Source organism: Mesoplodon densirostris, chromosome 6 (genome assembly GCF_025265405.1).
Source record: "Mesoplodon densirostris isolate mMesDen1 chromosome 6, mMesDen1 primary haplotype, whole genome shotgun sequence".
NCBI classification, from domain to species: Eukaryota; Metazoa; Chordata; class Mammalia; order Artiodactyla; family Ziphiidae; genus Mesoplodon; species Mesoplodon densirostris.
Genome location: NC_082666.1, coordinates 69,793,387 through 69,815,488, shown reverse-complemented (window position 1 = coordinate 69,815,488; position 22,102 = coordinate 69,793,387). Strand labels below are relative to the sequence as shown.

Sequence of the window (22,102 nt, the reverse complement as noted above, 5' to 3'; positions counted from 1 at the left end):
AAAAAAAAATAAATAAAATGTGAGGTCCCCAATCCTAATATATATATGTAATAGGAGAGGATACTGTGTAGTCCTCTTGCTTCATGCTAGCCTTTCTTGGAAAAGCAAAATAGTGAAGTATAAGAACATTCCTCATCAACAGTGTTTCCCCTCTGTAAAAAGTCCTTTTCCCTGCCAGTTTTGAAAAACAAATGCTGTTTTATGATCGTTGCATGTCATGCTCCAAATGTTATTAATTTTTACATAATGATCTCTTCTTTGTTCCATCAATTCTTATTAGCTTGAGGTAATATTATATTTTCATAATAAGCATAGTTATATTTCTGTCTGTTTAAGCAATAAAACAGCAACTTCAGCAGATTACTAAGCAGATTGGCTTGGAATGTTTGTTGATAGGTCACAACCAGTATTTTCCTGCATTATGTGGACATAAAACATTAGATGTTGTAGGCACTCAGGTTTAATGGATATTTTATCTAGCACTTAGCTTTGTAATAAACGGGCGTTCTCAGTTTAGCTTGATTTTTCTGTTAGCAAATCTCATTGGAGTCCCAAGGGCATTGACCTTTTCTGCAATATAGGGAATAAAAATAAAAAACACCTTGCCCTTATTATGGAGTGGCTTGGTAAGGGTTTGATTGAATTAGACAAAAATGCGCTAGCTTTTTAACTCATGTTACACGGTTGCTTTCTATAGTTTTCAGAATCAATCTTGAGACTTTTTAAAAGTGGTTGGCATGAAGTCTTATGATCAGATGTCTATAAGTGCTGAAAGCATTGGGATTGTAAAATGAGAGTCAAGACTTTGATTTATTTGAATTCATGTGTGCCTTGTTTTACTCGTAAAGTCTTGTAGAAAACATCTGAGGAACAGCTTTTGATATTATAATTGTGTGGTTCATTCCATTCTTTAGAAAAATAAATTATTGTATTAGGTTGAAATGTATGAAATTGCTGATATTTGATTTTCATATATCTTCGTGTATTACTTTACATTTCCTTAAACTTGTACACAACCCCTTCTCCCTGGAGACAAGGATGTCTTACCCTATAGGCCATTGAATTATCCTGTGTTTTGTACTACATTTTCGGCATTTTTAGTTCTATCTTTTGTTTGGTTGTGAAACTGAATATCATGAATAAGCATGCAGTTTGCAAAGTTAATGTAGCTTTTAAAATTTAATTTTATAATTACTTTATGGTCTTCATTTTCTTTGTTTTGTCTCTGACTATTGAAAACTTAGCTCTGGGCTAGCAATGTTTTTTGCAGGCTGACATTTGGGGACCATTGTCATGGATTTTAGGAAAAGACTTTTTACTTCTGGGAGGGTTGTTAAGTAATATGTGTAAGGCTCCCAAATAGTGAGTGGTTAGGAAGTGGCTCACTTTATCAGCATTTAAATTCGATATAGTATTGTTTTATTCTTTTTTCTGATTCTTAGGTTTCCAGTTTTAGGGAAGTGATGAGGTGACATTTTTTTATACATACCACATGGACCTCTAAATTCTACATTGCTTTACTGTTCATGTTTGGTTTGGTTTTGTTATGGGGAGACATTTTCAAGATTGAAAAGTGTAGGGATTTTTGTTTTGCTAATAAAAAAGTAGAAACCAAAGGAGAAAAGGTTTGTGATGATATATGAACATATTTGAATATTACTCAAATATTTCTACAGTTGTTAAGGTTTTTTCTTGAGGAATCGTACTTTATGATGCCTTTAAATGAGTTAGCAAAGGATCTGGGGTGAGACTCTTCTTGGGAGAAAACAGTGAGTACAAAGGCCCCAAAGGAAGGCAGTTAGTGTGGCATGTTTAAAGAACGGCAAGAAGAACCCCTGATGGCTTTGGATGTGGAACAACAGAAGGAACGTTTGCTGCCTTGTCCTCTTCTTATTTCCATACATCCTCTCGTGTAGTCCACACCCTTGTTTCTCTAGTAGTTGTCATTGTGGCTGCTCTGCATGAAGTTCTCTGTCTCCTTAGCAGCCGTTTTGTGTGATCTGCCAAGTGACACCTCTGTTAGTTCTTGGATCAAAGTGTCTAAGGGTCCTGCTGTCCTTTACACAGATGACCAGAGCTGGCTTTTAGCTAAGAGGAGCATTTTTTTTTGCAGGTGAAGTGCAACATACCAGTTGTTCTTTGCTTGGAGATCTTGTTTTGGCCATTTTAATATAGATGCTGTTAATGAAATAGTTTAAGAAACTGAAGGGTTCTTCCATAGGAAGTTTTGAACTCCTTGAAGGCAAGGGACTGTTGATTTTTGTTTCTTATCTCCAGCATCAGTCATATTGCCCAGTACACAATGAGTTTCATATGCTGTCTTTCACCTATCTTTGATTTGATTCTCAGAATAACTTCATTTTGGTGCCATGTTGTCAGCTAGTTTTCCAAAGATATGCCAGCTTTTTTTTTTTAACATCTTTTTTGGAGTGTAATTGCTTTACAATGGTGTGTTAGTTTCTGCTTTATATCAAAGTGAATCAGCTATACATATACATATATCCCCATATCTCCTCCCTCTTGCATCTCCCTCCCATCCTCCCTATCCCACCCCTCTAGGTGGTCACAAAACATCGAGCTGATCTCCCTGTGCTATGTGACTGCTTCCCACTAGCTAGCTATTTTATATTTGGTATTGTATGTATTAGTCCATGCCAGTCTCTCACTTTGTCCCAGCTTACCCTTCCCCCTCCCCGTGTCCTCAAGTCCATTCTCTATGTCTGTGTCTTTATTCCTGTCCTGCCCCTAGGTTCTTCAGAACCATTTTTTCTTTTTTTAGATTCCATATATATGTGTTAGCATACGGTATTTGTTTTTCTCTTTCTGACTTAGTTCACTCTGTATGACAGACTCTAGGTCCATCCACCTCACTACAAATAACTCAATTTCGTTTATTTTTATGGCTGAGTAATATTCCATTGTATATATGTGCCATGTCTTCTTTATCCATTTATCTGTTGATGGACACTTAGGTTGCTTCCATGTTCTGGCTATTGTAAATAGAGCTGCAATGAACATTGTGGTACATGACTCATTTTGAATTATGGTTTTCTCAGGGTATATGCCTAGTAGTGCAATTGCTGGGTCATATGGTAGTTCTAGTTTTAGGTTTTTAAGGAACTTCCATACTGTTCTCCATAGTGGCTGTATCAATTTACATTCCCACCAACAGTGCAAGAGGGTTCCCTTTTCTCCATACCCTCTCCAGCATTTATTGTTTGTAGATTTTTTGATGATGGCCATTCTGACTGGTGTGAGGTGATACCTCATTGTAGTTCTGATTTGCACTTCTCTAATGATTAGTGATGTTGAGCATCCTTTCATGTGTTTGTGGGCAACCTGTATATCTTCTTTGGAGAAATGTCTGGTTAGGTCTTCTGCCCATTTTTTGATTGGGTTGTTTGTTTTTTTGATATTGAGCTACATGAGCTGCTTGTAAATTTTGGAGATTAATCCTTTGTCAGTTGCTTCCTTTGCAAATATTTTCTCCCATTCTGAGGGTTGTCTTTTCGCCTTGTTTATGTTTTCCTTTGCTGTGCAAAAGCTTTTAAGTTTCATTAGGTCCCATTTGTTTATTTTTGTTTTTATTTCCATTTCTCTAGGATGTGGGTCAAAAAGGATCTTGCTGTGATTTATGTCATAGAGGGGCACATTCTTTTGAATACTTCTGTAAAAGATATTAATCTTTTTATTATCATAAATATACTCAGTGATGTTTTTGACTGAATGGGAGAATAAAGGCCTTTTTTTTTCCTGAAAGGATAAATCTTGAAATATTTTTATATAGGAGACAACTGGGTGTCTGTCTAGATTGGCTCTTTCTGTTCCAACCTGTCTTGTCATGTTAAAAGTCTTAGTGTTTAGGGCATACATTTTAAGGAATTTTCTGGATGATCTTTGAAGAGATTTGCTGGAGACCCTACAGGTTACGCTGGAGACCCAGAAGGGAAAGAATCATCATCTGTTGAAGCCCTAGGTCTGTCTTACTAATGAATAGTATCTGTATGGCTGGTAGCTCATATACTCATTTGGCAGATGAAGGAACTGAGGTTTAGAATTATAACCCAACATTAAGACCACATAGATTACATGAATGAAACATTGTTTTAATTTATTCTAATAGGTTTAGATCAGAGCTCTACTCTTGTAACCATGCTTACCTCAAAATAGTTGAATAACCATTGTTCTAGGCCACAAAGTCAGGGCTTTTATAACGTTTCTTTCCTAATTTATTACTTTAACTGTATAATGTTTGTTATAGATTTAATCTTGTGATCACTTAAATGAATATTTTTAAGTATTATTTGTTAGTTTCACTGTTTACTAGTTGCACTCTTTAAAAACTTATATATGCTTTTATATGACAAGCAGTGTAAATTGTTTTATGTAGAAAGTAAAAAAATAAACCCTTAATCATTAAAGTTAACAGTGTACATCTATAATAATCCCTGTGATCACGTCTTAGTGAAGCCCCCACCACGCCTTGAGAAGTGTTATTAATTGAGGGGGAAAGTTGCTCTCTAAACAATGGGGTATGCCTCTAGATTAGTATAAGTAGAAGTCTCAAGAAGGTTCTCTGAACATCTTAAGATTCTCAAGTGAATGGCAGCAAGCCTGACTTTCTTTTCAGAACCAGAAAATTTTCTGAATTCCCTGAGCTCTCACTTTTCTAGGGACCTCCTCCTCCTTCTCTTCATATGCTCTGCAGGATTGACTCTTTCCCCGGCAGTACGCTTGTTGCTGCTCTGGAGTCTCTGGGTCAGCATGGGATGTACTGCTGACTTGCAGACTTTATAGTTATGTATGGACAGGACACATTTCTAGTTGTCCCTTTGAGACTGATCTTTTGAGAAACAGCATTGTTTATGGTCGTGAGGAGAGGGCGGGTCCTTCAAGCGAGGGTACTTCTGACAGCAACGGTGTGGCTTACTTTTCCCAGGCGCCAACTGGTGTCCTACAGTTTAGTTTCTTTCTGACGCTAATGACTCAGCGTTAGCACAGCCGCTGCAGGTTAAGGACTCAGTCCAGTCTCACCAGTTGTCCCCACTTCAGATGCCAATTGCAAGTCCTTACACCTGACCACTGGGCTATAAAGTCTGGGGGTTCCCTACAGTTCCCTCCTCAGGTTTGATAATTTGCTAGAATGGTTCATGGAAGTGAGGAAAACAGTTCTTACATTAACTAGTTTATAACTCAGGAACAGCCAAAAAGAAGGGATGCACGGGGCAAGATATGAGGTGGGGGTAGGTGTGTGAAGAACTTTCATGCCCTTTGCAGGTACATTACCCTCTCGATCCCAGAACCCTGTCATTTAGGGGTTTTGTGGAGGCCCCATTGTGGCTACACGATTGATTAAATAGCTGTCTATTTGGCAATTGACTCAATCTCCAACCTCTCTCCCTTCCCCTGACGTCAGAGGTGGGGCTGAAGTGCTAACCTTCTACTCATGCATTGACTTTGTATTCATGCCTTGATCTTTCTGGTGACCAGCCCCGATCCTGAAGCTATCTAGGCGCCCCCAGCCACCAGTCATCTCATTAGCTGACAGACGACACTTTTCAATTCTGCGATTCCAAGCGTCTTAGAAGCTCTTGTGTCGGGAACTAAGGACTAAGACCAGATATTAATATTTTAACCAATGATGTTCCTCTCACCCATATCATTCAGGAAATTCCAAGGGTTTTAGAAGCTCTGTGCCAGAAACCAGGAAAAGACCAAATAAATGTTTCTTTTTATGTGACAATATCATAGCGAGTATGATGTAAATAGCAAGCAAGGAGGATTTGGAGAAGTATTTAAAATACATTGGAGGGACCTCCCCGCTGGTCCAGCGGTAAAGAATCCGCCTTCCAATGCAGGGGACGCAGGTTCGATCCCTGATCAGGGAACTAAGATCCCACATGCCACAGGGCAACTAAGCCCAGGCGCCACAGCTATTGAGCCCGCGCGCCGCAGTGAGAGAGCCTGCGTGCCGCAAACTACAGAGCCCACATGCTCTGGAGCCCGCACGCCACAACTAGAGAGAGAAAACCCACATGCCATAGCTAGAGAGAAGCCCGAGCACTGCAACAAAGAGACGGAGCGCCACAATGAAAGATCCTGCGTGCTGCAACTAAGACCCGACGCAGCCAAAAATTAAAGAAAATAAATAAATAAATAAGATAAATAAATATTTAAAATACATTGGCAGGATCGAGGGGAGTTGTAAGCAGGCTGCCTGTGAGGGGCTACTTACTGTGATTTTATCTGCAAGTAATTTTAGAGGCAGAAGTTGTGGTCGACCTCTTAGTACCCAGCTGTCACAGGTGTAAATCAAATATTGTGGTTTAACTTTTATTTCTTCTTGAGCACTCTTAGTGGATTCTATATGCATATCTATTTCTACTACCTTTCTCCGAGAGCTTTTATTTCTGCCAGAAATATTCAGAGTTGGAGGCAAAAGCTTGGTTTCCTAGGTGTAAGTCAGAAAGAATATTTTTAATATTCTGGGATACTGTGTGCATGATCCAGAAGCTTGCTGCTTGGTCTGTAGGCAGGCAGGTTCTACTGATTGTTTTTTAGTGATGTGGCGATTGAAATATCTTAGAGCAGCCATTAGGGTGCTGCTGGTATGACAGCAGTGTTTTCAGTGGTTTACTTCAGTACGTTTATCCAGGATCGTATCTGTTTTCCCCATGCCCCCACCACAGTAGTGCTTGTCAGGGGGCTGGCCACCTTCATAGGAGGCCACTTAAACAGAGGAAACACGTCTCCTCTTGTGTTTCTGTAAATACAGTAGTCCAGGAGTCTAGATTTCTGCCATGCGGTAGGAGGCTCACCAAGAAAAAAGATAATTAAGTGTCGGCATAGAATTTTTTTTTTCCCTGCTATAGCTGGCAAACCTTGCAGACCTTGAAGAAGCGAGAGAAAAGAAGGCCTTCTTGCAGTATTGACTTGTTTTCTTTTTGCTTAAGCATTACTCGTTGATTGAGGAAAACAGTTTATGAGATTCTTGCTTGGCTGTGAGAACACAGTCTACACAAGCTTTATTAGGGCTGTGTTGTTCAACAGTGACTCTGTGATACTAATACTTTTGGGTGAAAGTGCACAAGTATAGTCAGTGATTCTCAGTCTTTTCCTCAGGACTGCTTATGCTCATAATCATTCTGAGGACCCCAAAGAAGTTTCATTTCATCTCCTTTCTTTTCATTTCCTTTCTTGCACTCCCTTCCCTTCCCTTCACTTCTCTTCTCTCCCCAGCCCATTTGCTGAAAGTTAAAACAGGGAAACATTTAAAGTAACGATCATAAATGCATAAACAGTTACATTTCTTTTCTTGAATTCATCCATTAGTTTTATTTTCTAGGTTAAAACCCCCAAATTACTCTCATCTTTATTCATGTTTCCTATTATTAAAACAATTATTATTGTTTTTTGTTCTTTTAAAAAAATTTTTTTTAATTAAAAAAATTTTTTTATGGAAAGGCATTTTATTTTAAATATAGCAGTGTGTACATGTCAATCCCAAACTCCCAGTCTATCTATCCCTCCCCGCCCCACTCCCCCCCACCCCATAACCATAAGTTTGTTCCCTAAGTCTGTGAGTCTGTTTCTGTTTTGTACTTATCTGCTGAAAGTTAAAATGGAAAAATTTAAAGTAACAATAATAAATGCATAAACAGTTACATTTATTTTCATAAGAAAATAACAGTTTTCCCAAACCATAAGGATAAAGAGAAGAACAGCATTGTTTTACATTTTTTGCAGAGCTCTTTAATATTGGGTTTAATAAAAGTTGGATTCTCATGTCTGCTCTGCATTCAGTCTGTTGGACCATGTTGTTCCGGTTGAGGTATATTTGAAGAAAGTCCAGCTTACCAGGGATACATGGTTAGAAGGGGTGCAGTATTTTAATAGCCTTTTCAGATAATTATGGATATTCTTTGACACTACATAAAACTTGACAAATGGTGGTTTTTTAAAGATTAGTTGCAACATGAAATCTGAAATCCCATCAGTGAACTTTTTGTTCTCTATTAAGCTAAAAATACATTGGTCTGTTTTGCACTTTGAGTGGGTCTTCTATGCATGCGTGATTTTGTAACGTCATGCATTGGTAAACAAAGATCTGTGTCATACAGGTCTTTTTATATAATATAAAAAATTACATTTGTTATTATCACCCTCAATTCCATTAGAAATAGCTTTAATTATTGGGAAACTGTCAAGCTCACAAAAGTGGATACAAATTTTCCAAAGTTCTAATTTTGACTCAGAAGCTTGAATTTCACCATTGTCAACAAATACTGTCAGTAGTTTTTTTGTTAAAATGACAGCTTTCTTTGTTCACTTTCATTGCTGCCAGATACCCAAGTCTGAATAACCATAGCTTGTCTGTTAATCATTCGCTGAAGTAAAAATGGTGTTCCATGAAAAAGGCAGCTCATTCAACATGTGATTCAATTAATTGCACATGTGCTTTTCCCAAGACAACCATTGAACTTCAGTGTGCGGCAGAAGTGCTTTACGCATACATCCCATTTTATTGCACATTTAATAAAATTGATACTTTTTTTTTTTGCTTCATCAAGGCATTGTTAAGAGAACACCCCCCCACTGCCAACTGCAAATTTGAGATAGTCAAGAATATAACGACTGCATTGGTGCCACTGCCTTGATTCAAGCTAAGGCACCAACAGTTTTACCCTTCATTGCTTTTGTGTCACCATTACAAATGTCAGCAGTGTGACACAGGCAAATAAAGTCTTCGTGTTATTATTTTTTCGGTTTATTTTTAAATTAATTTTTATTATAGTTGCTCCTTCATGTTATTATGAAATTGACCATACAGACCTCATGAAATTGTGTTGTGTATCTCCTAGAGTACACAGACCTTACTTTGAGAACTGCTGTTACACTATTAGCTCTTCTTTTGTTCTTGTTGAGAATCCAGTTGGGAAAGAAGGGAGTTCTATGCTGGTAACATTTTCACAGATTTCCCAAACTTTGATGCATTTGTATCAAGGAACCTTTCCTTTGCCTCATTCTCTCTTGATTCTATAGCAAACTGTGGCATTCGGGGTGAGACTCAGAGCTTCTGAATGTTGCTGTGCTGGTATATTAAAAAAAGATAATTATAGTAATAAAAACATTGGTATTCATTGAATGCTTACAATGTCCATGTCCTTGTATGGTTTTTTTTTGATTTGATATTTGTATATATTGTGGAATGATCACCAAAATTAGTCTAGTTAACATACATCACCACACAGTTACAAATTTTTTTCTTGTGGTGAGAAAAAGATCCACTCCGTTAGCAACTTTTAAATATACAATACAGTATTAATCAATCAATCAATTACTAGTTAACTATTACTAATTAACTACTGATACTATTGATATCTTAATATTATATAATAGTTAACTATTTTTTAACATCTTTATTGGAGTATAATTGCTTTACAATGGTGTGTTAGTTTCTGCTTTATAACAAAGTGAATCAGCTATACATATACATATATCCCCATGTCTCCTCCCTCTCCTTGTATGTTTAATATCTGCCCCTGCCCTCTTCTTTTGTGAAGGTGTTGTGAAAACTAATTTGATATTTAAAACAGTGTGGTCTATTTTCATTGCCTGACATCTTACAAAATGCATCATATAGGGAAGTAAATATATACCAGTGAGATTACAGTGTAACTTTAGAGGTTCATTAGTTAACTATAGTTGAAGAAGAGGAGGAGGAGAGGAAATTCCTAGGCATAGTGATGCCAAATGATCAAAACATTTAGAAGCTACGATGCAAAAAACATTTTCCCTCTTCCGTATATTGGAAGATAGAAAGTATTTTTTTCAAAAGTAACTGGATGAAGAAGGTACACTAAAAAGAGACCAGAAACAAGAAAGGTGTTTAGAGGCTGAAAGGCAGGATTTTCATTTGGAATTGTGTGATGATGAGAGTATTTAGATATCCTGAAAGTACTTTGCCCCCCAGAATATTTAGGACTTGTAGTTTACATGAATATCATGAATCTGGGAAAGGCAGTAGCCAAGGTTAGTCTATTCTTGAACAATGCCATGGTTCAAAGGTAAGCAAGAGCTCTTGGAGATAGAGGAGGGGTGAATAATTTGATGAGATAATTTCAGGAAGACAAAATACTTACCGTCAAGAATGTGCCAATGTTTCTGACTTTTACGACTAAGTTAAGGGCTTCCCTGGTGGCTCAGTGGTTGAGAGTCCGCCTGCCGAAGCAGGGGACACGGGTTCGTGCCCTGGTCCGGGAGGATCCCACGTGCCGCGGAGCGGCTGGGCCCGTGAGCCATGGCCGCTGGGCCTGCGCGTCCAGAGCCTGTGCCCCGCAACGGGGGAGGCCACAACAGTGAGAGGCCCGTGTACCGCAGAAAAAAAAAAAAAAAAAAAAAAAAAACAAAACTAAGTTAAAATCTGAATAATCATTATCATGTACTTATGATTAAATGCCATCTCTTTTTCCCCTCTCATAAAATTTAGCATGGAATTGACAGATCATATGAAAATAAGATAATTGGTTGGATTTTACGTAATAATATATGCATTATATAATCACTTTAGAATTTACAAAGAATTTTAGCACTTCGGAATTTAAAAAGAAATTTTACATTTACTATTTCATTTTAATATTAAAAAGAAATAAAAACCTGAAATAGGTGAGAAAGGAATGATCACCATATGAGAATCTATCTTACGGAAAGAGTTAGAATTTGAAGCTAGGTCTTTGGGGGAGTTCCCTCGTGGTCCAGTGGTTAGGACTCAGCACTTTCACTGCCGTGGCCCCGGGTTCAATCTCTGGTCAGAGAACTAAGATCCTGTTAAGCCGTGTGGTGCGGGGGGGGGGGGGGTGGGAAAGCTAGGTCTCTGGACAGACAGTTCCTGTACTTGGGACTGCACTGTGTTCCTGCCATGCTGCTTTGCATACTCTGGCCTGGAGAGCATCCAAACAGAAGACAGATGCTCTTTGGGCCAGAATGTGACCTCATTTTGGGGCAGGACAGCTGTAGAGCAGGGTCCTCTACCAGGTCAGTGTTGAGTCTGAGGACAAGCTCAAGGTGTATCCTAGATCAAGTCTTAGACCAAGTCTGCCAGAGGGCTTGGCACACACACTCTCCTGCTCTCTGGCTCCATTGTTAAGAACTGTTCTTTTCCTGTACTTCTTGTTCATTTTCACTAGGCTTTTAGGAATTAAATATTTCCTTAATCCCTAAAAATATTTTGAGAACTCATCACCTTAACTTATGACCATCTAAAGGAATAAAAGCATCATCCATCTTGTGAGTTTCCATCTTTTTTTAAAAAAGCAAATGATATGATAACTTAATTGTGAGCCAATACGTAGAGTCCAAGTTATTCAAACCCAAGGATTTTTTTTCAGTTTAGATCTCATTATATATGTTGGAGATATTAGCTATTAGACTTTATGGTATTTCAGGTTCCTGGTTAACTTTCACTCCCATCTTTCATTTGTCAAATTTTGGTCTTCACAGTAAGTCTTCTATTGTGTATTATAAGGAAACTGAGGTGGAAACTGTTAACGTTTAATGTCAGATTACTTTATTTCAAATGTAGGCAAAGGTTCTTACCTTTTGTTTTGTTTCAAACACTGCCTCTGACTGAATGCTTAAGCATTTTCCATTGTAAATAATAATAATGTTGCTGCTGCTGATACCATCACCACCACCAGCACCTCCATGGAAACAGGAACGTTCCCTTTTGCTTCAGTTGGCATTTGATGTCTTTCGAATTATTTTCAGCCTAATTTAGCTCTTCCTATTTTCCACTTGAGCAAATCCACTTTGACTTTTTCTAAAACAGGTAAGTCAACAAGGCAAGGACAGGAGCACATTAGTTCACAGGTATACCCCTTCTGGGACTTGAGGACATTGCTCTACAGTATTTATTTGTAGCACTGAGACAGCTACTGGTGAGGAAGTTTAGAGTGTATCACAGCTGTATAGACATCGAGTACTAGGGGTAGCTGCGGTTGCTGCCACCCGCTTTGATATACTATCCTCTGCTATGGGCATGAGGAATTTTTCCTCTTAACCTGTTATGTCTTTCTGTATTTTTCTGGCCTTCTATAAATTTTTGTAAAATGTCATTTTTGTGGAATAGACCTATGCCTCTTTTATGTTAACAGATATACATGCTTAAGAGATTTGACCCTCTGGGAAGTCATATTGAACAAACGAGATTTGGCATAGGGATTGTCTTTTATATCCATGTAATGGCAGTACATCGCTTGGCACATGATAGGTGCTCTGTAAATGTTATTTACCTGAATTTTGAACCTAAAAGTTAATTAAATGAAATACAATTAATAAATTTTTATTAAATCATGCACAATGTTAGGTCAGGAAACTAAAAATATTGGTAAGACAGGTAGTGGCTAGCAAATTCCTCTGCTAGCTGGAAGATAATCTCACACATATAAACCCTTTTACCCTGGGAGGTATCATGGTAGCACAAGAAACACGGAAGGAGTGGAGTTGAGAGGAGAGAGCGGTTTAGTGATTCCTGGCAGGGATGGGGAAGGGGTGGAAAGGAGGGTGGCCTGTGTGGCCATCGGATCTCAGGTAGTCCTTGATGTCGCGGACGATGAAGATTTTGTTTCACCTCTCGGAATATATTTGAAAGATAAAATAGGTTTCCTGTCTGACATTAATATCACAGATACTTTGGAGTGTGTGCTTCTTTTATAATCAGGGTTATTGTTTTAACCTGAGTCCCCTGCTCACTGTGTTTTCACACCCTTTCTCTTAAGAGTTGCCCGAGGTTCCATCGATTGAGGAAGAAGTGGAAGAAACCGAGTCTTGGGCAAAGCCTCTGGTCCACCTTTGGCAGACGAAGTCCCCAAACTTTGTGGCCGAGCAAGAGTATAATGCAGCCATGGGCAGAATGGAGCCGCACTGTGCCATCTGTGCTCTGCTCATGCCCTACTACAAGGTAGCCAGGGGGAGGGGCCCCTGCCCATGTTTCCTTTCACTGCAGCACTTTGTGTGACTGTGAAAACACAGGTGAATCTCTGTAGGGTTAGGCACATGAAGAGGAAGACATTAGTACTTCTGTAGCTAATGGCTATCATAGAGCAGCAAATGGAATTCCTGAGTGCCACTTGAGAGACTTTTCTGTGACAGTGCTTTATCATTTTTGAATGTCTTGGTTTATTTCAGTCAAGGGGCAATTCCAACCTTTCTTTCTACCCCTTTCACGAAGAAACACAGAACTTACAGCTTAAGAATAGTAGAAGCTTACAAAGAGAGAACTTAGATCTAGTCTCTGCTTTATGTTTGAAAATATTACTCTCAATCATATAAATGTCGGCTCTGGGCCCACATTTAAAATATCTCTCTTCATCTTCCCACGTGGAACATGCAAAAGACACAGCAGGACTCAATGCAAACTGAATTGTCCAGTTCACCCTCATCAGCCAGCCATTCATGATATTATTTTCAGATGTCATTTTGTATATGTTATGCTGATAGCATCTTAGGTCACAGAGGACCACATTCTCCAGCACTAGCACAGACAAAATGATCTTTCAGAATCTGGTAAGAGTAAAACTACCAGATCCATTTTTAGATACAATATATTTTAAAGTCTGTTGATGTGAACATTGTGTTCTGGTTTATATTTTCACTGATAGAGTCAGAAATATTTTACTCAAGATCACATCATTCCTAGAGTTCCACATTAAGTAATTCTGGTTAGACGTTTCAGAGCATGAATATGTGTGATGTGCCACATTCTCAGACCTTTGTAAATAGAGAAAGTAGTTCATTCACTTGTCTTTGAATGTGACACTGGTGAGTGATTAACCTTATTTTTATTTCCCATTTAGTCACTAATTTTCTGTGTTTTCTTGGAAAAACTTACCTTTATATTGATTCTTGCTTCTGTATCATAATCTACCTGTATATTTCCCCGATAATTAAAAAATTCCAACTAAAATTTTAAGATTTGGGGAAATTTATTAATATAAGCTCTCTGGGGATAATAAGATAGTTCATTAATTAGTTTCAAATAAACACTGAATATTTGTTGTATATTTTGGTGAGAGGTGACGATTTCTTTTTGAACATTATCCTTTGTTATTTAATGACATTTGCTAGATCTTTCTGTCTTGCTGTTTTAAAACTTTGTGGTGAGTCAAAAAGCCTTCAAAAACTCTCTAAATACTGTCGTAAAAATTAAAACTGAGGTCTTTGAAGATACTCCTTCAGGTGTAACCAGGTAAGATTCTTCAGTAAATGAAATCAGATCTGTTAACCTAGTGCAAATAAAGAAGCAAAAAAAGTTCATCAGAAGAATTGATGCTTTTCATGAACTATGTATTTAAGAACGTAGTTTTAGTAGCTCATCGATTTCTGTACCAGCAAATGTACAGAATATCCTCTCATTCCTACAGCTTAGCTTCTGGATGGGAGCCTGAGGAGTGGCACTGATAAAGAGCTAATAGTGGGTCCGGGAGAAGAAGAGGAAGTATAGCAGCTGGAAGTTAGTGGATGAACAGCTATTAGGGGATTTGAGTGACCAGAGCAAGTGATCTGAGCTCTTTTCCATGTTTTTCACTCACGTGGAAATATTTTGTTTTTCAGCCAGATATCAGCAATGAAGAAAATGATTCTAGATGGGAGACAAAATTAGATGAAGTGGTTACTTCAGGAGGAAAGACTAAGCCCCTCATTCCAGAGATGTGTTTTATTTATAGCGAGGAAAATATAGAATATTCTCCACCTAACGCCTTCCTGGAAGAGGATGGAACAAGTCTTCTGATTTCCTGTGCAAAGTGCCGCGTTCGGGTTCATGCAAGTAAGTGAGTCTGTCACTCATTAATCGCTGGCTTTTCAGTGCTTCACATAGTCTCTATTTCTCACCCGTTTGTAACTTGCCAAATCTGTCACATTGTACTATTGGCATTATTAATGGTTAGATCATTCTTTCTCACATTTCTTCTAATGAAAGTATGAATAGGTGTAATCATCCTTTTTCCTCCAATTTTATGTGGTATCAGTGGAGAACAGGTCTGGTTCTGTTTGTTTGTTTGGGGTCCAAATGTGGGGTCATTGTGGGATTCCTTTCACCTGCTTGAATTTTACTTATTTTAAGTCTGTAAAAACTGAGTTTTAATCTCTAATGTTGATTCATGACTGTTTTCCTTTGTTACTTTTGAAAGAGAAATGAGTATTCTTTTGGTGATTTGGGGAATTATTGTTAAATTTAATTATCGAGTTAAAATTTTATTCTTTGTAAGGGTAGGGAGATCTTCATTGCCTTCCAGGGGGAAAAAGTGCTTAGAGTTGTTTTCCCCCAAGACTGAGAAGGTTAGACTCCATACCTGTCTCAATTTGGTGTTTTTACATAATTGTGTTAAGTGGCAAATACATTTTTTTTAGATTGGTCTGCCATATAAATCCTCTAAAATGTATAAAATGGATCTATTAAACATTGCAATTCTATTTTAAAGCATTTTAATATTCCAACTCTTACCAAGTCAAATGTTCTGTTAACGTTCTTATGTATGGTGTGAGTCTGTCAATGTATTATGAGTGATTTATAATAAAGGTATTACCTTCTATATTTACCCCAGAGTAATACCAGTCGTGTGTTAAGGTTGAAATTGCCTGGCTCTCTAGCATTTATTTATTAGATACTTTCATCTTCCCCAAAGGATTTGAACATGATGTGCTTGAAATGTAATTATATAAAACTTCTTATTTGCTTCTATCAATTTGTAACACACATACACATATATATACACACACACATTCACTCTACGTGATTATATTTATATGAGAGGCAGTGCACCATTTCACAAACAAGTTTGGATTTAATCTTGACTCCAGAATGCACTAGCTATGCAATTTAGCCATAATATTTTATAAACATGTGCTTGAACTAAACACTTTATAGTCTTGGGTAACTATGATAGGCTTTTCTTTGGGTAATTACATTTCTGTTATTTTCTCTTCCCATGTCAAATGTTATAGAAATTTGATATTAAAAATTACTCCTTTACATTTTACTCATTTAAATCTTTCAAAACTCTTTTTTCAGGAAAGCAGAGTAACACATGTTTGTTGATACCGTATAATTGCTACATATATTTATATCATCAGCTATCTCTTTACATCGTTATTTTGAGTCAGGCATGTACTGAATGGACAAATAGAATTGAAGACAGCTCTTCATCACTAACTATGAATTGTGCATCCTTTGTTCCTATCACTGAAATTAAAGCTAATTAAACGTAGTTTTTGAAATGTAGTTTTACATTACATTAATTTTATGCACTGATTTTAGGTACATAAATATTATGTCACAGTTTATTTATTGTGTCATTTTAAAACTTTCCCAAACTTTGCTTCACAAATTGCAACTTATTTTGAAATAATGTTTTGCGTGAGTAAAGGACTAGACTCGACAATTTAGAAATTTTCTAATCACACATTAAGTATTATCATCAGTATTCTCTATAATAACTGTTGTGAGCACTGGTAACTATTAAGATGCACACTCTCATTTTTTCTGGCAGTGATAATCCTATTAGCTATGAGGCATGGGAACCAAAAGTATCTTTGAGCCAGCCTTGCTAATGTTTTGTTCTAAGCAGTGAGAATCAAAAATGGGATGATAGGCTGTTGTTCCGATTTTATTTATTCAGTGCTAAAATGTGTAATATTGTCGAAATGCAAAAGACTTTAATTAATGGATCCATACTATTATTTTATAGGTTGTTATGGTATCCCTTCTCATGAGATCTGTGATGGATGGCTATGTGCCCGGTGCAAAAGAAACGCATGGACAGCAGTAAGTGGCTAATTTTAGTATCTTTTAACTCCTTTTCTCACTCCATCCACTGTGGGTCCATTTAAATCTAGTGGTCAGGTAAGATGGTACACATGCTTTTGTGTGCCATTCCACAGTTACCTGTACTTCTAGTCTTCTCTTTCCAAATCATCCTACCTGGTAGCTCTATATCCATTGTGGAAATGTTAAATACATTTCTAGGCATCACCATTTGCTCAGGAACCTATGGAGACTACTGGTTTATTAGAGCATGTCCAAAGTATTGCTTCATGTTCTTGCCCAGCTCTATTTTGCAGTTCTTGAAAATAAGTCTTCTAAGTAACAGTGAAGGTGGGAATCTTCAGTGACCTCTCAGGAAACTGTGCTAATTCACAACTATTCCACTAGCGTGAGGTCTTCCCCACTTATTCATTCATACATTCATACTTTAGAAAATTTTAGAGTGTTCTGTGCTAGGCATTGCTGTGAACTTGAGATAGAAACTTCAACAACAAATGGTTCCCCACTTGGAGAACACAGATTTCTCTTCACCTAAACTGTTTTTCCTGAAGACCCTGTTGAAACTTTAGCTTACATCCAAGCATTGCATTCCATTCTGTTAATCCACCATGTCACCCATTTTGCCATTTGATTATGTGCTACCTTAACTTTTCTTAAAAATTCTCTTTCAAGAGGTGTCAGAACATGTTTGAAAGTGGAGACTGATAAGATCTCAAGACTGTATCCCTCACTCTTGATCTCAGAGCAGATGCTCAGCTTGATTTTGATTGTAATAGTAGCATTTGCTTTATTCCTTAATGATCTCTAATGATAATGAATTAAATTTCCTTGCAACCAAAACTAAAAACCTGAAGGACAATGCTTTACATGAGGAAAATTTATGTCATGATTATGTATGTTTAGCTCTCAGTGTTGAAATAGACATATGGTGACTATAAATTAAAGGCATCTGTGAGAATGTCTTTCTGTATGATTTTATTGCTGGCATTCACTCTGGGGTAGTGAGGGGAAGATGGGGCAAAATATGGACACTCTTTATAGTCCAAATAATCTGATTTCATATTAGAGGTAATATCTCCAACTTAAGAATTCTTTTCATTTGTGGGTCCAGATAACATTTTGGTATTTCCTTTGGTGTGTTCATTATGTTAACAAAAACTGTATAAATGTACAGCATCTTTAAAACAGCCATGAAGTCCTGATATAATAAATATATTCAGCTCTTATTTATCAAGCTGGTTCTATTCATATTATATGAGCCAAAGTAAAGCCTTGTAGAGTCAGTTTTACTAATGATATCCCCTCATTCACCCTGAAGTATAGATTTAGCATTTAGAGATATTCTAATCCAGTTCACCAAGGCATGAAGAGTTCTCTGTTCCATCCACAGTTACTGCTTGGCTCCTGTGCTCACACACCGAGCAGTCCTGTTATCCAAGGTACTACTGTCCTTTGCATGGCAGAGCCAGGGCCAGGCCTAGGCCAGCCACCCTGATTCTAAGGCAGCTTCTGATCAATTGTGTCATTTTCCTTTAGCATGTCTACAGAAGGAAATACTTAATCACTCTCTGCAACTGATTTGAAGCATCTTTCTATTAACCTTAACCCCTCTGCACCCTCAGAAAATACAGTGTGCCTTTTGTATTTTAATATTGATACCATGTAAATCTCTTTTTAATTTGCAGTAAAAATGGGAGCTCTTAAATACAGCTTTGCATTGATTTTTTTAGACCTACATAATTTCTTAGTTCTAATTGGAAATGATCTGAATTCTCAGTGAGCCAGTTGTTTTTTCAGTTTATTCGTTTTGAGTGAACTCTGTCCATGACGCTCTATTTCTAAATTTTTCTCCTGAGAAATAATTGAATTTTATTTTAATCGTTGCTGAGAAGTAACTGATAATATTGATATTTTGGCTTTAACACCCTTATTTAGTGTGGCATTGAGTGTTGCAATATTAATTTTTTACTAAGCACTTAAGTATGATTCTTTGGATTTTGTGGCTGAAATGATTACATTTTGAAAGTACACTTAGAACTTGCTTTCTTAGGAATCAATCTCACACTGTTAGTTTTAGGTTCCAGAGGAGTCCTAGACCTCCTTTTATTGATAAATAGAAGCTCTAAAAAAGCTAGTGGAAATCTAACGATGCAGCTGAGGTCAAATGCTATTTCATTGCTGGCTTTTATTTCACTAACTCTAATTACTAATTATTTCCTGGGATTTTCTTTTTAAACATGGTTTGTGAAGGTAAGGCTTATTCATCATGAACACAAAACACTCCAAGAGCATATTTTGCTTGGGATATGTATTTATACAACAAATGTGATTGTTTCAGTTAATTCTGTTTCCTTTTATGATTAGTGCTTTGAATATCTTGAGGGTAGCCTGAAACACCTTGTATTCATTTTCATAAGGTATGTGTGAGAATTGTATATGGTAGTTCTATTTTTTAAAGATTCTTCTTAAAAAGAGTATCTGTTGATGGGTGAATGGATTAAAAAAGTGTGTGTGTGTGTGTAGATACACACACACACATACATGTACAATGAATATTATTCAGCCATAAAAAAGGAAAGAAATCCTGCCATTTGTGATAACATGGATGAACCTGGAGGGCGTTATACTTAGTGAAATAAGTCAGGGAAAGGCAAATACTGTATGCTCTTACTTCTATTGGAATCTTAAAAAAACCTGAACTCATAGATACAGAGCATAGATTGGTGATTGCCAGGGGTGGGGGGTGGGGGTGAAATGGGTGAAGGTGGTCAAAGGGTACAAGCTTCAGTTACAAGATGAATACGTTATGAGGATCTAGTATATAGCATGGTGACTGTAGTTAACAATGCTCTATTAGATACTTGAAAGTTGCCAACAGTAGATCTTAAATGCTCTCACCACAGAGAGCAGAGTAGATCGTAAATGATTTAATCACAAAAGGTAATTATGTGAGGTGATGGAAGTGTTAACGAACCTTATTGTGGTAATTATTTCTCAATATATAGATATATCAAATCATCACATTGTAGAACTTAAACTTATACAATATGTCAATTATATTTCAATAAAGCTGGGAAAAAAAGAGGAACGCTATATCATAGAGATAAGTATCAATTATTTAAATTTTGGAAGCAAAGGCATCCCAGCGATTATTTCATCCAGTCCCAGACCATAACTAAGTAAATAAGTTCATACATTAGAAGATTCTGTCAGCTTCAACTTGGGCTTGGTGGGTGAGAATATACATAAGGCTGGAATCAATGTTCACAGACCAGCTGGCTTTTTATTTACCAATTGTAAAGCGTGGAAGTTGCTCCGGACCAAACTGCCCTGCTAGTTTTTAAGTAACTGGAGGCCAGAACTGTGTCTCATTTTTCTCTATAACACCTCTAACACCTGGTATAGTGTTGGATCATTTCTGAACTTGCAGAGCTTTTATCTGTGACCTTGGTCTGTGACCTTCAGTGCTCTCACCATTTCCAGTTTTGGTTTAGTCCTCACTGTGTTTCATTTTGCTACTATTTCTTTACTTTAGCCACTTATGTCATCTAAAATAAGAAACAACAAGCTGTACTGCAGCTTTAGCTGCATGTGTTAGAGGGAGAGATTAGTTAAAATTTTGAATAACACCCTATCTTGGATTCTAGAACCCTAGCTCCCTGCTCACATTCAAATGAAACGAAATGAAACAGTGAAATAATTCCCCACATACCTGTCTCTCCTGACATTCAGGTTGTATATCTCATAGTTCTAATTAAATATCATTGCTTTGTGCCTGTTTGTCCCATTTCAGTACTGCTCAGATAAATAGATCTGTATGAAAGCTATGTTTGTGTTTATTAGAGTATTTTATTTTCAGCTCTGTTTGTTTCTAACCCTTTTGTGATTATGTAATTCATTTTGGAGCCATTTTTACTCCTTCATTATAGTAGCGCTTTAGAGTGCATTCCAAACATTACCAAGTTCTGTTTTTAGGTGTTGAATGTCATTACTCTGATTCTAGAATGTGTTTCTTGCTATTTTGAGTCTTAATTTGAATCTAATCACTTTTGACCTAAATTACTAGAGTTTTGTGTCTAATCTGTTTATGGATTTCCATTTTATAATGACTACAAGTTACTGCTAATAAAAATATAATGTAATATTCTCACTGTAAAAATACAGAATTTGTATTGCTTTCTTTCACGTTTTTTTCCCTACTGTTTTCTTTTTTATCCCTATTTTGAAAAATTGTTTTGAGTCTGAGTATTTCTGTAAAATTCCTGAACTCTACTTTAGGGCTTCACTTCTAATTATGAAGGAGGATGTTAGTTAAATGTCTGGAAATGAACTGGTAACCTAAATACTTTTATTGTAAAAAATTATCTATGTGCTGAATACTCTGTAGAGTATTAAGAGGTAATATGCTAATAAATCACAGGAGGATTTTCTATACTATCTTCTAAAGAATTTATAAATGGAATTCTAAAGAATAAAATATAAGCAGGTTAAGAGGTTAAAGAGGAATATGGATGAGATTTTCTCTTTTTAAAATTTAGGAATAATGTAGCTTTTTGGTGGTTGTTTCTTTGCAGGAAATCTGGATGTTTCTTTTGCAGTGGGGGTCACTGTGAGGTTTTGTTTTAGTGCCAAAATGGGAGTGAAAACTTCATGGGAAGATTGGTAATTTAACATATGGGAAGTCACGTCATACTCAGATTTATGACCCTGACAAATCTTGAGTTGCCAGTCTTCTGTCCAGGGTAGCATTAAGCCTGTGCTGTAGGTTTTCATTGTCAGTGTGAAAAAGTCCAAATAAAGTATCATTTTGTGCTATACCTTACTAGGGAGCTTTTTTAATCACCATATGTAATTCTTGGGGGGAAGGGAGGTGTAGACACAGTAGCTCACATACCTATAATCTAAAATCTTAATTACAGGAAGATTTAAAAGCAACGTAATGAGAAGGTTCGACTAGAGATGTATATCTAAGGCCTCTTCTCACCCTAAAATCCCTTGATTCTGTGTTGTTTTTTATTTCCATTTTGCCTTAATTAGTTTTCCTTAAGAACTGGGCACCTTCAAGAAATCTAAATTTATTCCTGTATTTCTTAACCTGGTCAGAGGTGATGAGTAACAGAAAAGTATAGGAATAGAAGTGACATTGGTAATTATTGGCTGGATCAGTGTAGTTTTTATGTGTTCAAGGAAACTTTCGTTGTTTTTTAAAAAGTGACTTTAAAGGCCTTACTATAACTTTATCTACCTGATGTTCAGGAATCTGTGGCAATGCACATCATC

At 37.0% G+C, this 22,102-nt stretch overlaps 1 protein-coding gene across 4 annotated transcripts in view; it reads left to right on the top strand.

The window, feature by feature from the left end:
* The window catches only part of KDM4C (lysine demethylase 4C), a 397,059-nt gene that overhangs the window by 221,755 nt on the left and 153,202 nt on the right, over positions 1-22,102 (top strand). For all 4 annotated transcript variants that reach the window (XM_060102149.1, XM_060102151.1, XM_060102148.1 and 1 more), the window contains exons 13-15: positions 12,777-12,958; positions 14,611-14,824; positions 16,746-16,822. In XM_060102149.1, the coding sequence (XP_059958132.1) occupies positions 12,777-12,958; positions 14,611-14,824; positions 16,746-16,822 (473 nt within the window). The remainder of the gene's footprint in view (positions 1-12,776; positions 12,959-14,610; positions 14,825-16,745; positions 16,823-22,102) is intronic.